The sequence below is a fragment of the Pipistrellus hanaki genome (assembly GCF_964339955.1).
Source record: "Pipistrellus hanaki genome assembly, chromosome: 1".
Classification (NCBI taxonomy): domain Eukaryota; kingdom Metazoa; phylum Chordata; class Mammalia; order Chiroptera; family Vespertilionidae; genus Pipistrellus; species Pipistrellus hanaki.
Genome location: NC_140503.1, coordinates 37,329,418 through 37,343,803, shown reverse-complemented (window position 1 = coordinate 37,343,803; position 14,386 = coordinate 37,329,418). Strand labels below are relative to the sequence as shown.

Below are 14,386 nucleotides of genomic sequence, written 5' to 3'. Positions count from 1 at the left end.
AAGCATATGCAAAGATTAAAAAAAAAAAGATAGAGAGGAGGGATCATAAACTTTTGGCCCAAAACAGAACATAAACCTGGCCATTGTGCAGCGTTTCCTTTGTTAGTGTGTCTAGTTGCACAAGTTAGAAATCTTACAATCATGCCCACCGCCCCCTCTTTTATTCCCCATCTCCTAAACCAGTATTTTTCAACCTTTTTTGGGCAAAGGCACACTTGTTTCATGAAAAAAATCACGAGGCACACCACCATTAGAAAATGTTAAAAAATTTAACTCTGTGCCTACATTGACTATATATAAAGTAATTCTCTTGAATAGGAATCAAATAAGCACAAAGAAAGTATTTTATAATTACTTTATTATGAAATATTAAGTAAACAAAATAGTGAAAAATTATAAAATTCTTGTCTTCTCTGCACCTACGGCACACCAGGCAACATCTCGCGGCACACTAGTGTGCCGCGGAACAGCGGTTGAAAAACGCTGTCCTAAACGGATCCATTAACCAGTCCTATCTGTTTTATATTCTAAAGATACATTGAGTAGTATCAATATATCTCTCCCTCATCATTTAATCCCCCTAATCCAAGCTCAATAGTGTCTTCCTGGACTCTTCCAGGAGGAGCCTTCTTAGGGATCTCTTGTATTCTTTTCTCCTGTCTGTTTTGTTCTTCACCTTATACTTGGAATGATCTTTTCCAAAGATAAATCTGATCTGAACATATAATTACCTTACCCCAAAAAGCTTTCAAAGGTTTCTAATTCTTAATAACTTAACCTAGCAAATGAACTTGCATGACATGGACCCATCAACCTCTCCATCTTCTTCTTTTTTCAGTACTTTTTAAAATTGGTTTCAGAGAAGAGAGGGAGAGATAGAAACATCAGTGATGAGAAAGAATCATTAGTTGGCTGCCTCCTGCCTGCCCCAAACTGGGGATCGAGCCTATAATCTGGGCATGTGCCCTGACCAGGAATTGAACCACGACTTCCCGGTTCTCAGGGTGCTCAACCTTTGTCATGCTGGCTGGGCAGCCTCCATTTTTATATCATGTTCCCCATTACTCTCCTTTTGAACTATGTTCAGCATTGGATCCACATACCTGACACATAATAAACATTCAAATGTTGTTTTTTTGTTTTGTTTTGTTTTTTCGTTTTCTTGTCAAATGATTTTACTTGAGGCAACAAATGAAATATAACTCAACAGGAAATACTACACGTGGATGAAAAGCATATGGGACAAAAACCTTAAAGCCAAACATTCTTTCCAAAGCATAGCACTTATATTTCCAGATTGACAACAGAATGAGTATGTTTTCATGAAGCAAAATTGTGAGTCCAAAGTCTAGCTTTGAAATAGTTTTCCACTTCAACTCCATTTCTCAAGGCTCAGGGAACGAACTTGTGGTCTTTCTCAGGGCCAGGTAGCCAGTGACAACATAGGATGGCAGCCTGCAAATGTAGGGAAAGTGTTTGATGGGGGTTGAACCGCAGCTTGCTCTGTGGGTCAGTGTAGTTAGAAAGAAGACCTGAAACATCCGAATGCTAACTGGTTTGAAGGATGGAGGAGCATCAATACCATGTATCACCATGGCGAGAGTGCACAAAGATGGGATCCTTAAATGGCCAAGGTTTGCAAGTTTTCTCTGAAGGTCCTGTGCTAAAATCAGAAAGCACCATTTTCTTTTCACTCAGGGCTTCCATGCTGATACGCTGTGCAAAGCTAGAGGTGGACACTTTTTCTTCTTATTGGCAATGTATCCCCGGGTGCTGCTGCTGCCCTTATGGGAAGGATTGGCTGGCCTCCTTTTGCTGTTCCGGGCTACCCCCGGGATGGCAGTGGTGGTCACAATTGGAATTGGAACCCCCATTTCTACTTTGCGTCTTCTTTGTTCCCACTCCCACCCCACAACTGCTTTCACTGTGAAAGCCCTGGACTTCTCAAGTGCTTATTTAGTGTTGTTGTTGTTTTTGTTGTTGTTTTCATATCCTTTGTGTTTAAATTATAATGAACAAGTTTGCTTATAAGTTCTTAAATAATATTATTTGAATACAGATAATTTACTTGAAAAAGATGAAAAAGCATTGGGAAACTTTTATATATTCTCTTTATCATTTGCTGTCTTATCAGTAATACCATTAATAGTGAAAGTAACTTCCTTTTCTTGGGTCTCTATTATGTTCCAGGCACTATTTTCTAGGCATTTTTATCTCATTTGTGCTTCATAACAGTGTGGAAGTAGATACATTTCTCATTTATCATCAATAATATTGTGATCATGTATATGTGACAGATGCTCTATACAGTGCTCTATACTTAACCCCCATCTTCTCAATAGCCCTTCAAGATAGGTATTATAATACCATTCTATTGTGATTAGTCTGACCATGCTGTCGATATTTCCACTACCATTCACTACAAGCTATATGATTATGATTTTCTGTCCTAAATAATAAAAGTCTAATATGCAAATGACCGATGGTGGAATGGCCTGTTACTATGATACACACTGACCACAACGGGGCAGACACTCAATGCAGGTGTTGCCCCCTGGTGGTCATTGTGCTCCCACAGAAGGAGCACCACTTAGCCAGAAGCCAGGCTCACGGCTGGTGAGCACAGCGGCAGTGGTGGGAGCCTCTCCCATAACCAGGGCAGTGCTAAGGATGTCTGACTGACGGCTTAATGGGCCTAAACCATCAGTCATACATCCCCCCAGGGCTCCCAGACTGCGAGAGGGCGCAGGCAGGCTAAGGGATCCCTACCCCCAGTGCATGAATTTCGTGCACCGGCCTCTAGTTTGGGGTAAATATATAAGTTTTTATTTTAGATGAATTCTCACAATTAAGATTAATTCATGAACATCACTTGAATTTTCTTTTTCTGTTTTCAGAGATGCATTTGCCTATGTTCAAGAAAGAAGATTTTGTATTAATCCTAATGCTGGATTTGTTCATCAACTTCAGGTAACTTCTCTTTTCTCCCCTTTTTAGGTAATTAGAAAGTAGGAGAATTAAAATCTTACGTCCATATAATTTAGGTGTAAAATTTACTTTGTAAATACTTAAAAATTGTCATAATCTAATTTGATTCTTCAAGTTTGCATTTCTATTTAAAAGTTTTTCTTTTTTAAAAAAGTTAAATTTATAGGGGTGACATTGGTTTATAATATGATATACTGGTAGATTTCAAGTATACATTTCTGATACAGAATTGCTTTGGCTATCTGGGTCTTTTGTGGTTCCATACAAATATGATGCTTTTTAAAAATATATATATTTTATTGATTTTTTATTTTTTTAATATGTTTATTGATTTCATTTTTTTAAACAATTTTGTTATTTTTTATTTTTTTTAATTGAATTTATTGGGGTAACTGGTTAACTATTCAGGTACACATGCTACAATACATCATCTGTACATTGTATTGTGTGTTTACCACTCCAAATCAAGTCTCCTTCCATCACTATTTATCTCTTCCTTTACCATCTTTTACCTCCCCCAGCCCTTCTTTTCCCTCTGGCAGTCACCATATGGTTGACTATTAGTCTTTTTTTTCTTTTACTTCATTTAAAAGAGAAACATTGGTGTCTCTAGTTTCACCATGTTGGTGTAAAATTTTTTTATTCCTTATGTTATAGAACACAAAGTTACCTGTAATTTATTAGTTTCTTTGCCTTTTAACAGTTATGTAAAAACATCTTTTTTTAAAAAACTGATTTGAAAAAGTAATATGCACTCAACTCGTTTTAAAAATTTTAATTTCAATGATGCCTAAGGAGAATACAATGAAAAATAAGTCTCCCTAATAGTATGCCTTAGTATATCATTCTGAAACAGCATGTATAAAAAACAAAAGAAAAACAAAAAATCCCAGCATGAATAGCTCTATCTGCAAAACATTTTATATGTAGTATGTAAATATTTAACATTTTAATATGGCCACTTCCTTTTAACATGGCCTTTAGATTGTTTCTAACCTTTGATGATTATAAATAGTATTGGAAAGAATAGGTGCATCTCTGTGAATAAACCTGTAAGATAACTGATCAGAGTGGAATTGCTGGATTAGAGGGCATTTGAAAGATGATATCAAATTAACTCTAAAAAGACTGAAGTAATGTAAACTGAACACCAGCCAAAAACAAGGAGACCTGTTTTGTCAGACTCTAAAGTTTAGTCTCCTTGTTTTTAGAGAATAAACAATACCGGTAATCAAAAGTGTTTTAACAGCCGTTTGGTTATTGTCCTATTGGTGGTTACAGTGCGACTCATTGTTTGCCCATTTTTCATACAGTTTGTAGGTCTTTTTCTCATTGGTTTGTAAGAGCTCTTTTAAGGAAATCTGTCTTTAGCTAATTGATTTGAAAAGCCATTTTTATTATACAGCAAATTCTGATCTGTACGTGGGTATATTTTTGGACTTTGTATTCTGTTCCATTGATCTGCTTATTGCTGTACCTATATCAAACAATTTTAAGTACTATAATGTTATATAAACAATTTATGGTATGACTCAATTTATGGTATGACCCCCTCATTATTCTTTTTTTTTTTTTTTTTAATATATTTTATTGATTTTTTACAGAGAGGAAGGGAGAGAGATAGAGAGCTAGAAACGTCGATGAGAGAGAAACATTGACCGGTGCCTCTTGCACACCCCCCACCGGGGATGTGCCCGCAACCAACGTACATGCCCTTGACTGGAATCAAACCCAGGACCTTTCAGACCGCAGACCGACGCTCTACCACTGAGCCAAACCGGTTTCGGCCCCCTCATTATTCTTTCTAGAATTTTTCTAGCAGGTTCTTGCATTTATATTTTGATAACTTTATTGGACGAAGTTTATAGTTGTTTTTAATGATATATTCACAGTTCAGAAAGAAATGGCTCCATTAAATTTTTAGTCTTCTACTTTGAGAATATGTTCCAATTATTCAAATCAACTTTTCTATCTATTAGTGTTTTAAAGTTTTCTCTGTACAGAATATATACATTTCTTATGAAATTTATTCCTACGTACTTTTTTGTTCCTATTATAAGTGAAGTTGTTCTCCCAGTACATTTTCTATTTGGTGTTTTGTATATAGGAAAGCTACTAGTTTTTATTACATTTTTAGTTGGCAACCTTATTAAACTATTATTCTAAGAAATTTTTTAGTTGATTGACTTAGCTTTTTATCTCATGTTCAAATTATAATTTGCCACTTTGCTAATTTTATGTTGCTTTTTCATTGAATTTTCATTCATTCTATCAGAACAATAAGTAATAGTGGTGAGAGTATCGTACTTATCCTAATGCCCCAATACATATTAATTGGTAGTTCAGTGTATGATACCCTAATGCAAGCTATTGGCCTATCAGAAAAATGAAATTATGAGGTATGAATTTTAAGCCTGCATTTCTCTTATAACAAAATGGTACCAGATATTAAGAATACTAATAATGTACACATAAGCCACTGTTTTGAATATATAAGAATTTAATGTATATTGAAGTTAATTCAAATTTTTTTTTTTTAGGAATATGAAGCCATCTACTTAGCAAAATTAACAATACAGATGATGTCACCACTCCAGATAGAAAGGTCATTATCTGTTCATTCTGGTACCACAGGTAAGTGTTTTCATTTTAGAAAAAGTTGTGGGGAGAAAGATGATAGTACATGAAAGGTAGGAAAGAATCATATTTTGCTTGTTACAAGTTACACTAACAATTTAAATTGTTTATAAAAAGATAATTTCACATTTTAATTTTATATGAATAAATATGTCTTATCTGCTGTGTGCACACCTCTAACTGGTTAATTAGTATAAGCTGGTTAGAAGGTCAGATTTCTACTTGGTTTCATTTTAAGTCTCTACATAGTATAATTTTGTTGTTACTTAGATTAAAATAATAAGAGGAATCTGGTGAAGGGGTGATCTTATTAAGAATAAATGATAGTTAATAAATGAAAGTATGTTTCAAGTTAGAGTAATTAGTGTCAACTACCTCAAGTTTTTCTTTTGCCATGGATATTCAAGCCCTTCTCCCTTCCCTATTTCAGAGTCCTCCCCATTTTCAAAGGTAATGTCTCAAGTATACTCTCTCAGTCTTTTAACTCTCACCTTCCTTCTCCAAGATCTTGTTACACTTGTTTTCTCTGTTCTTTTTACTTTACTGGAGCACTCATAGAATTTACTCATTTATGGTTTTTCTCTCCCAAAGTTCATTTCATTTTCTTTTTTTTTTTTTTATATAATATATTTTTTTTATTAAATTATTATTTTTGTACATATACCAATGCCCCCCCCTCCCGTACATACCCTTCCTCCCCAGAGTTTTGTGACCAATGGTTGTACTTATATGCATGTATACAAGTCCTTCGGTTGATCTCTTATCTCCCCCAGATCTCCCCAACCTCCCCGCTGTAATTTGACAGTCTGCTTGTTGCTTTACTGTCTCTATATCTATCTTTTGGTTCTTCAGTTTGGAGAACAGTATGGAGTTTCCTCAAAAAACTGAAAATGGAACTCCCATTTGACCCAGTAATCCCACTCCTAGGAATATATCCCAAGAAGCTAGAAACATCAATCAGAAAGAATATATGCACCCCTATGTTCATAGCAGCACAATTTACAATAGCTAGGATTTGGAAACAGCCTAGGTGCCCATCAGCAGATGATTGGATCCAAAAACTATGGTACGTTTACACAATGGAATATTACGCAGCCATAAAAAAGAAAAAAATTCTCATCGTTTGCAGCAACCTGGATGGAATTGGAGAACATCATGCTGAGTGAAACAAGCCAGTCAATGAAAGAGAGACACCACATGACCTCACTTATATATGGATGATAAAGAACATTTCATTTTCTTTAGGATCAGCAGAGAACAGGTTACATTCCTACTGTGTGTTGGGCTGGAAACTGAGCACTTACAATGAACCACGAGTTCATTGTAAGTGCTCAGTGCAGCACTTTCTTCACTGTATTGCACAGCCTATTGTGACAGTTTTATATATTCATCATTCAGGCTCAGCTTCCTAGTTGTCATTAACCCTTTTTTAAAATTTATGATTTTTAGAGAGAGGGGGAGACATAATTTGTTGTTTCAGTTGTTTATGCATTCATTGGTTGACTAGAGGCCCAGTACACGACATTCATGCTCTGGAGGGCGAGGGAGTGCCTGCACCCTTTTGCAGTCCAGGAGCCCTTGCGGGATGTCTGACTGGCGGCTTAGGCTCACTAGGGGGAGCAGACCTAAGCCGCAGTTGGACATCCTTAGAGCTGCCACGGAGGCAGGAGAGGTTCCTGCCACCTCAGCTGCGCTCACCAGTCCTCAGCCTGGCTTGTGACTTGAGTGGCGCTCTCCTTGTGGGAGCACACTGACCACTAGGGGGCAGCATCTGCGTTGAGCATCTTCCTCCTGGTGGTCAGTGCACATCATAGGGACCAATTGTTCTGCTGTTCAGTGGATTTGCATATTTCCCTTTTATTACATAGGACCGGATTCTTTATATGTGCCCCAACCAGGGATCGAACCTGCAACCTTGACATATCAAGACAACCCTCTAACCCACTGAGCTACTGGGTCAGGGCCATTAACTATTTTTGTTTTTTGCCACACCCATCTAGTTGTTATCAAATCTGCTGGAGTCTGTTTCCTCGGTACCTTCCCTATTTTATAGTATTCCTAGTCTCCATCTAGTTCCGGCCCACATTGGCCTCCTATCCACAGTCTTTTTGTTTGGTCTGAACATTGTGGCCAGACTTACTTTCACTAAAGATAGTTCTAATTGTGATGTTTTTCCTGTACAAAAGCCTTCATTGGATTAAGTCCTATAGAAGAAAACACAATAGGTAGTGTCATAGGTAGTAAAGTCTTTTCTGATTTTTTTTTTTTTTTTATCCCTCAGTGTTCTTCTTTTTTTCTTTAATCCTCACCTGAAGATGTTTTCATTGATTTTTAGAGAGGGAGGAATAGAGGGAGGAAGAGAAAGACAGACATCGCTTTGTTGTTCCACCTATTTATACGTTCGTTGGTTGTTTCTTGTATGTGCCCTGACCAGGGATCGAACCTCACCCTTGGATGTGCTCTAATCAATTGAGCTACTCCGCCAGGACCTCATTGTTCCTCATTGTGCACTCCATGATGACTTCCTTTACCTTTTCTTTCCATCTAGAAAGCATCACATTTAGTCTCTCTGTTTCTAAAAACCCAGTTCATTTGTCATCTCAAGAAAACAACGATTAACTTACTCTTCCCTCAATCCCATCATTGAAACTGCTGTCTATACTCCTCACTTCCTGCCTTGCATTAAGGTTATTTGTTCCTCACCTCCCTTTAGTGGAAGGCAAGTGCAGCACCTCTGAAACTCAGTCATAGCAGCGGTACTTAGCCTGTCTAGCATATTTCCTTCTTTATCCCACTGTCTTGATTTATATTTCTATCCTTATTTGATTAATCATAGTGACACATTAATTTCATGTTGGAATCTGCCCTCTGAATTAACATTATTACTGTGATTTAGCACAACCGTTAGAGCATAAATTTAAGGCCATCCCATTGTTAGGCATATAATACAGCACCACTTTACTAGTTACTGTTCTCTAATGTTTTCCTCCATTTAGATATAGATTTTTTTATTTTATTTTACCTATTGGCCTTATATTGACAGCTTTGATACTATGTGGAAAATTTCTGTACTTTAGCAGACTCTGATGTGGAGTAGATAAAAGAAAATCTCTGCTTTATGCGCTGCATGCTGTCCTTTCTCCCAGCTCTAGACTTGTTGATAATAAAAAAACACAGCTTCAGTGGAAAAATATTTTCAGCAGCATCTATGAAAGCAAAGATAATTATATCTGCAAAATAAAATTGTACAAATTTAGAATTAATTTCTTATATTTTATGTCCTAAGTCACATGATTATGGTACCTAAACTTGATAATTGTTATGTACCATTATCTCTAAAATTTCTATTTTCAAACTATTTTAAAAATTAATGTTTATCATTTACAATACCTAAGACATACTTAATTCTCAAGAGAGAAAATGTGTCCTGTTATGAAGATCTAAAGTTATTTGTGTAATTCTTAACAAGAGGATTTAAAGTTTGCTGAAAGTTCAGTCATGGAATTTTTTTAGTGCATATATACATGGCAACACTTCAATAAAAATGAAACTTACTATGTATATCATTTCTAATAAATTTGTTTCCATTATATGTTATGTTCATGCAATACATTTAGGCAGTTTGAAGAGAACACATGAAGAAGATGATGATTTTGGAAGCATGCAAGTGGCTACTGCACAGAATGGCTGACTCAAGAGCACCTTAGAGGATGTGAATTTCTATTTGGGAAGGAGAAAACACTAGAAACAATACTAATGTAAAATGGTAAAAACACAAGTAGTATTTTTTCAATTATATGTTGCTTCCAGATGTGTTTCTCTACAACTTATTAAGCAACATTTTAAGATACTGGATTTCTGCAATAGATGGCACTGATGGTTTTGCTCCTTTTCTTTTTCTTTTCTTTTTTTTTAAACACTTAACAGTTTTATTATAAACTAAAATTTTGGACTTGCAAAGAGGTATTATTGCAATAATGCACTTTTCATACTTGAAAATGTATTTGTATGATATAAAGTTACTACTTTAAACAAAATGCAAAGTTAGGGGGATTTGTTTATAAAATTTGGGTAATTTATAACAAGAATTTCCTAAAGTTTGCTAAAAATTCATTTTGTGTTCTATATATACATTTAAAAAATAATTTTACAGTTCAATTTTATGATGGAGCCTCTTACAGAAACATTAACAAATGCAGGAACCCATCACTTTCTTTTTTAGTATAATTAAATAGCTTAATTACCCTTTTATTACTAATCTTGAAATCATGACATTAAGCCAACTATCCTTACTTTAAGATGATCTAAGTATTGCTTTCTTTTTCTATTACCTTTCTAATTTATTTAGTCTATAGAAGAAAAATATTTAATGAACAAAAGATTCATTGCTTTATACCAGATGTTGAAAAACAGGGAGAGTTTTAGATTTTCAACTGACTCCCCCCCCCGTTTCTTAGAAGCCAAATGTTGTGGTGTTCTTTTTAGAGTTGCTTAGCCCAATTTTCTTTGTCCAAAATGGTTCTAAATAGTCTATAATAAACCAATGTAGCACCATTTTTCCCCTAAATGAATCCCAAAAAAGAAAAGTGCCTTGCATCGTAAAAAAAAAAAAAATAAATCCTCATGACCTCTAAATAAGTATGTAGAGCATTGAAAATTTTTAAACATTTTTCTTTCTTTAGTTTTCTAAACCCATAAATTAGTTTAAACTGAAAGCCTGAAGCTTGAAGAAACTTCAGTAAATAATTTGGAAATATTTACTCCTTTGTTTTATGTTATCCTAATAATTCTTTGAGGTTGTTCTGGCTCAGATATAAGCTTTTCTTTGAAAAGATGCATTTATTGAGGATAATGATTTGTGAAAGACTTTAGAGTATTTTAAATTTGTCTATTAATTAGTTCTTTGCATTGAGTTAATCCAAATTTGCCCTGCAATTTGCAATAGCAAAGTCACTTTATGGATCCTATTTCTCCCTATTTTTATTTATATATATAAAATTTGTTTTAACAAAAACGTTTTTGCTATTTTAAGTATGATGTGAAGGAGGAGTGTTTTAACTTTTATAGTTGATAATTTAGGTTAGCACAAACAAAACTCCTTTCTCACTTTTCTCAGTCCTCTCTCGAGGTGCTTTACTGATGGGAATGATTTCCATACATTCCCTTGGTACCAAGAGGTACTATGCAAAGTAACATTACATCAAGTTACATGCTAGGCTTTCCTCCCTAAAATGTAATAATACAGTAAAAGCTTGTTTTATCAAGCATAGGAGTAGAAATTAATTAAAATTGCTTTGTTAATAAGAGTCAATTCCTGTTGACCCAGGTGGTATTCCTCTTCTGATTTCTCTTCCCTTTCTGTTTTATGACCCTGAAAACAACATGTTAATTCCATTGTGGTTTGTATTTTATTGTGTGATTATGTCATTTGGTGGCTGGCTACTTGAGTCAAGATTTGCACTGAGTGTTCAGAAATTCCAGTTGGTAAAGTGCCAGATAACACAGCTTTCCTGTAAATAGATCACTATTGGATAAGTCAGCAAAGATCTCTCTTGTAATCTAATAATATATGCTTCATTCAGCAGAAAGTCTGCTCAAAAGAATCTTCATAGTAGTACATTTAGGTTTTAAAAATGAGGTAAAGATTTTAAAAATTAGTTTCTTAGGTATACATATCCTCTCACTAAAGTTGGGCCAAAAAATACAGATTTAGTTTATTTATAGCTGATAATTTTCCACTTTTTCTAACCACTAGAATTTTTATGTTCTCACTAAAGTGCCTGCCCAGCACTGTACATTAAAGACTCTCTATCACAACACTACGAAAAGGGATTGTCATGAGTACAATATTAATGTGGACAAAATGTTATTCTTTCTTTCATATAAGAACATTCAAGTTCGTTTTATCTGGGATCCGTTCTTCCACCTAATGTTCATCCAGTTCTGGTAGCTCTTCCAGTCTGTCTTCTTTTTGGCTCCATTTCTGTGCTCTTTATTTCTACTGATGTTTTGTGATAGTTAACTATGATACATTTAACCAATCATGATTTAATTTCTAGAATATTTGAATAATGTATAAATGGCATAGTTCCCAACTTTAAACATTAAGTATGTAATCTGGGCATAGAATTTAAAGTGAAATTGCATTAAAACATAGGACAACTGTTTGGTCCATTTTGAAAGTGAGAAACTTAAATATTGAAAATATTCAAACTGGAATGGCAGTATTTTAACCTAATATCAGTTAATTGGTTTATATTATTTTACCTATTAGATGTTTTAAATGGCAGTTACTTTTATTTGTATCTACTCTATGGTGGAAATGTTAAATCGTAATAGCTTTTGCTACGAACTCTCAACCACTTAATTTTTAGAGTAGAATATATATTTCAGGGGGATTTTGTTTCACCTGAATTTAGAAATGTCAGAAAATGTTAAGCATGTCCTTTTTAAGAAAATATAAGGTTTCTAATTGTCTTATTACCATGGTAATTCAAGTGAATTAGAAGTATTCAACTGCAACCTTGAATTATAAAGTTGGGATGCATATATATATGCATATATATCAGAGTCTCAACTGATGTAAAGTAAATGAGCAGTTACCTGGTGGATTTTTTTTTTTTTTTTCTCCAATAACTGGCTTAACCCACACTTCCACAACAAACTTAGCTTCACTTCAGTATTTATTTTTCATCAAACAATGCTCCAAAAAGGAACATTAGGAAATAGCTGAGGATTATTAAGATTTTATTTTATCTTTGGTCAGAAAAATGTTTCTAGGGTCTTTGAATGCTGGATTTTTTTTTTTTAATTTTTTTTTTTTTTTTTTTGTCTTACCCATCCATGGCAGCTATAAAAATAAAAAAATAAAAAAAAATATTCAGGTTTACATGTTAGCTCTCTTTATAGGGAGTTGCCATACCTCACAATTCAAAGTGTATTCTATAGATCAGTACATTATACTGATGTGTAATTGCAATTTACTATGCAGCAAAAATTCAAGAAAAATAACCTACAGTGTCTACTTACCTTTGTATAGGCAATTGCTTAAGTTACTCTGCTTTTAACATTTGTACTTAGACAAAATGCTTATGTATGTTTAGGAACGTCACAGTGCGAGATGCTGCTAGCCCAGACACAAAGTATTAAAATTATTTTGTGAAGATTGGTGGTTGTATTAAAACTATTGTGCCGTTATACCTCAAAACGATTGAAAAGCTCATTTATACTGCTCATGCTTCGGAATTTCTTTAGATTGTTGGCTTCTAGGTAGAAGTAACTTAGTTTTATTCCCACAGATTAAGAAGGATAAATGAATATTGGAAATTGATAAGCACTTAAAGAGTATCTTCCAATACATTATGAACACACACAAACTATGGTCAGTAATCAATGCAAGGTGCAAATTTCAGCTCAAGTATATTTTTAATTTATCAAGTTTAAAGTTTGGAATGAGGAAATACATGCCTGAAAGAAATGGTAGGTACTCTATGCACAGTTTCCATCCCATTAAAAAAATACTTCTTGCTTTGTGCCTCTTCTCCCCATTAGTTCACCTACATACTATTCTTCATCAAATATAAGATGCCATTACTAGACCAATATTTTAGATACTACTAAAAGGCAAAATATTACTGAATAAACTATGACATGCCCTTGATCATAAAATATACCCAGATTACCAAAATGTTAACGTGTCCAAAAAATGCATCTTAGAATCAATGATATACAAATAGACACAATTATGTGGGGCACAATAAAAATCACACCTTCCATTGCATTATACTTTTTCAAAAGCAAACAATGCTCAAATTTGTGAATATAGTTAAATAACATGTTTTTATTTTTACTCAAATTTACTAACAATGTGGCTTAGAAAATCAGAAACATACTCTGATTAACTAATTGATATAGAACATAATCTTCCTCATGACACAATTAAATTTTTTCCTGTCACCATTATCCCCTCTGTGCCCTCTTGCACTTCCTCCCATCCCCCTCCACTCCTCCAATCCCCCACACCCTGAGCTGTCTGCCTGCTCTCTATGCTCATAACACAATTTTTATATTCTGTATCTTGCTTATAGCTATTTCCTTTAGGGGGGAATATAAAGTAAGACCTTAAGCACACCATTTAAAGGAATTTGTTGGGGAGGGAAAAAAAAGTAATTTGTTGAAATGCCAACTTTGTACATAGTTTTCCATCAAATTGTCCAGTGGTCAGAAATGTAATAAAAGAATTTTATTTTGCCTTTTATTAGGCTTATTTTCTAACATGGGTGTACTTGGTAAACCTGACATGGCATTAGAGACAGTTCAGTTCATCCATATAGGTCATCAGTGGGTAAATAGTTCACACTCTATTGGTGAAGGGCTTCTATGGTTTGTTTCATTCATTTATTAAATATGTTTTTATTGATTTTTGAGAGGGTGAGAAAGAGAAAGATCAATATTAGAAACATCAGTTGGTTGCCTCCCTTACACAACCCAACCAGGGATCAAACCTGAAACCTGGGTATGTGCCCTGGATGGGAAAGGAACCAGTAATCTTTCGGTGCATTGGATGACTCTCAACCAATTGAGCCACACCAGCCAGGGCTGGGTTTCTATGGTTTTAGAAACCAATTTTAATTACTGCATGGAGAGAAAGCCAAAATCCAGTTGAGGTAGGTCTGAACCAACAGATGAGAAACAGGTGATCTTTGCTTTCCAAATTCATTTTTTATATATATATATATATATATATATATATATATATATA

The 14,386-nt window shown here is 34.5% G+C and overlaps 1 protein-coding gene and 1 pseudogene across 10 annotated transcripts in view; one reads left to right on the top strand and one right to left on the bottom strand.

The window, feature by feature from the left end:
- STYX (serine/threonine/tyrosine interacting protein) overlaps positions 1-14,386 on the top strand; it is a 42,731-nt gene that overhangs the window by 21,556 nt on the left and 6,789 nt on the right. For 3 of the 9 annotated variants that reach the window (XM_084877859.1, XM_084877863.1, XM_084877862.1), the window contains 3 exons: positions 2,898-2,970; positions 5,529-5,622; positions 9,243-14,359. In XM_084877859.1, the coding sequence (XP_084733985.1) occupies positions 2,898-2,970; positions 5,529-5,622; positions 9,243-9,316 (241 nt within the window). In that variant the 3' untranslated portion in view covers positions 9,317-14,359. Of the gene's footprint in view, positions 1-2,897; positions 2,971-5,528; positions 5,623-6,055; positions 6,237-6,754; positions 6,862-9,242; positions 14,360-14,386 lie in introns of those variants that run through there. The other 6 variants (XM_084877861.1, XM_084877860.1, XM_084877857.1 and 3 more) reach the window with 6 other exon arrangements.
- Positions 543-2,784, bottom strand: LOC311619514 (INO80 complex subunit C-like; annotated as a pseudogene). The gene has a single exon. The product of its transcript is annotated as an INO80 complex subunit C-like (transcript).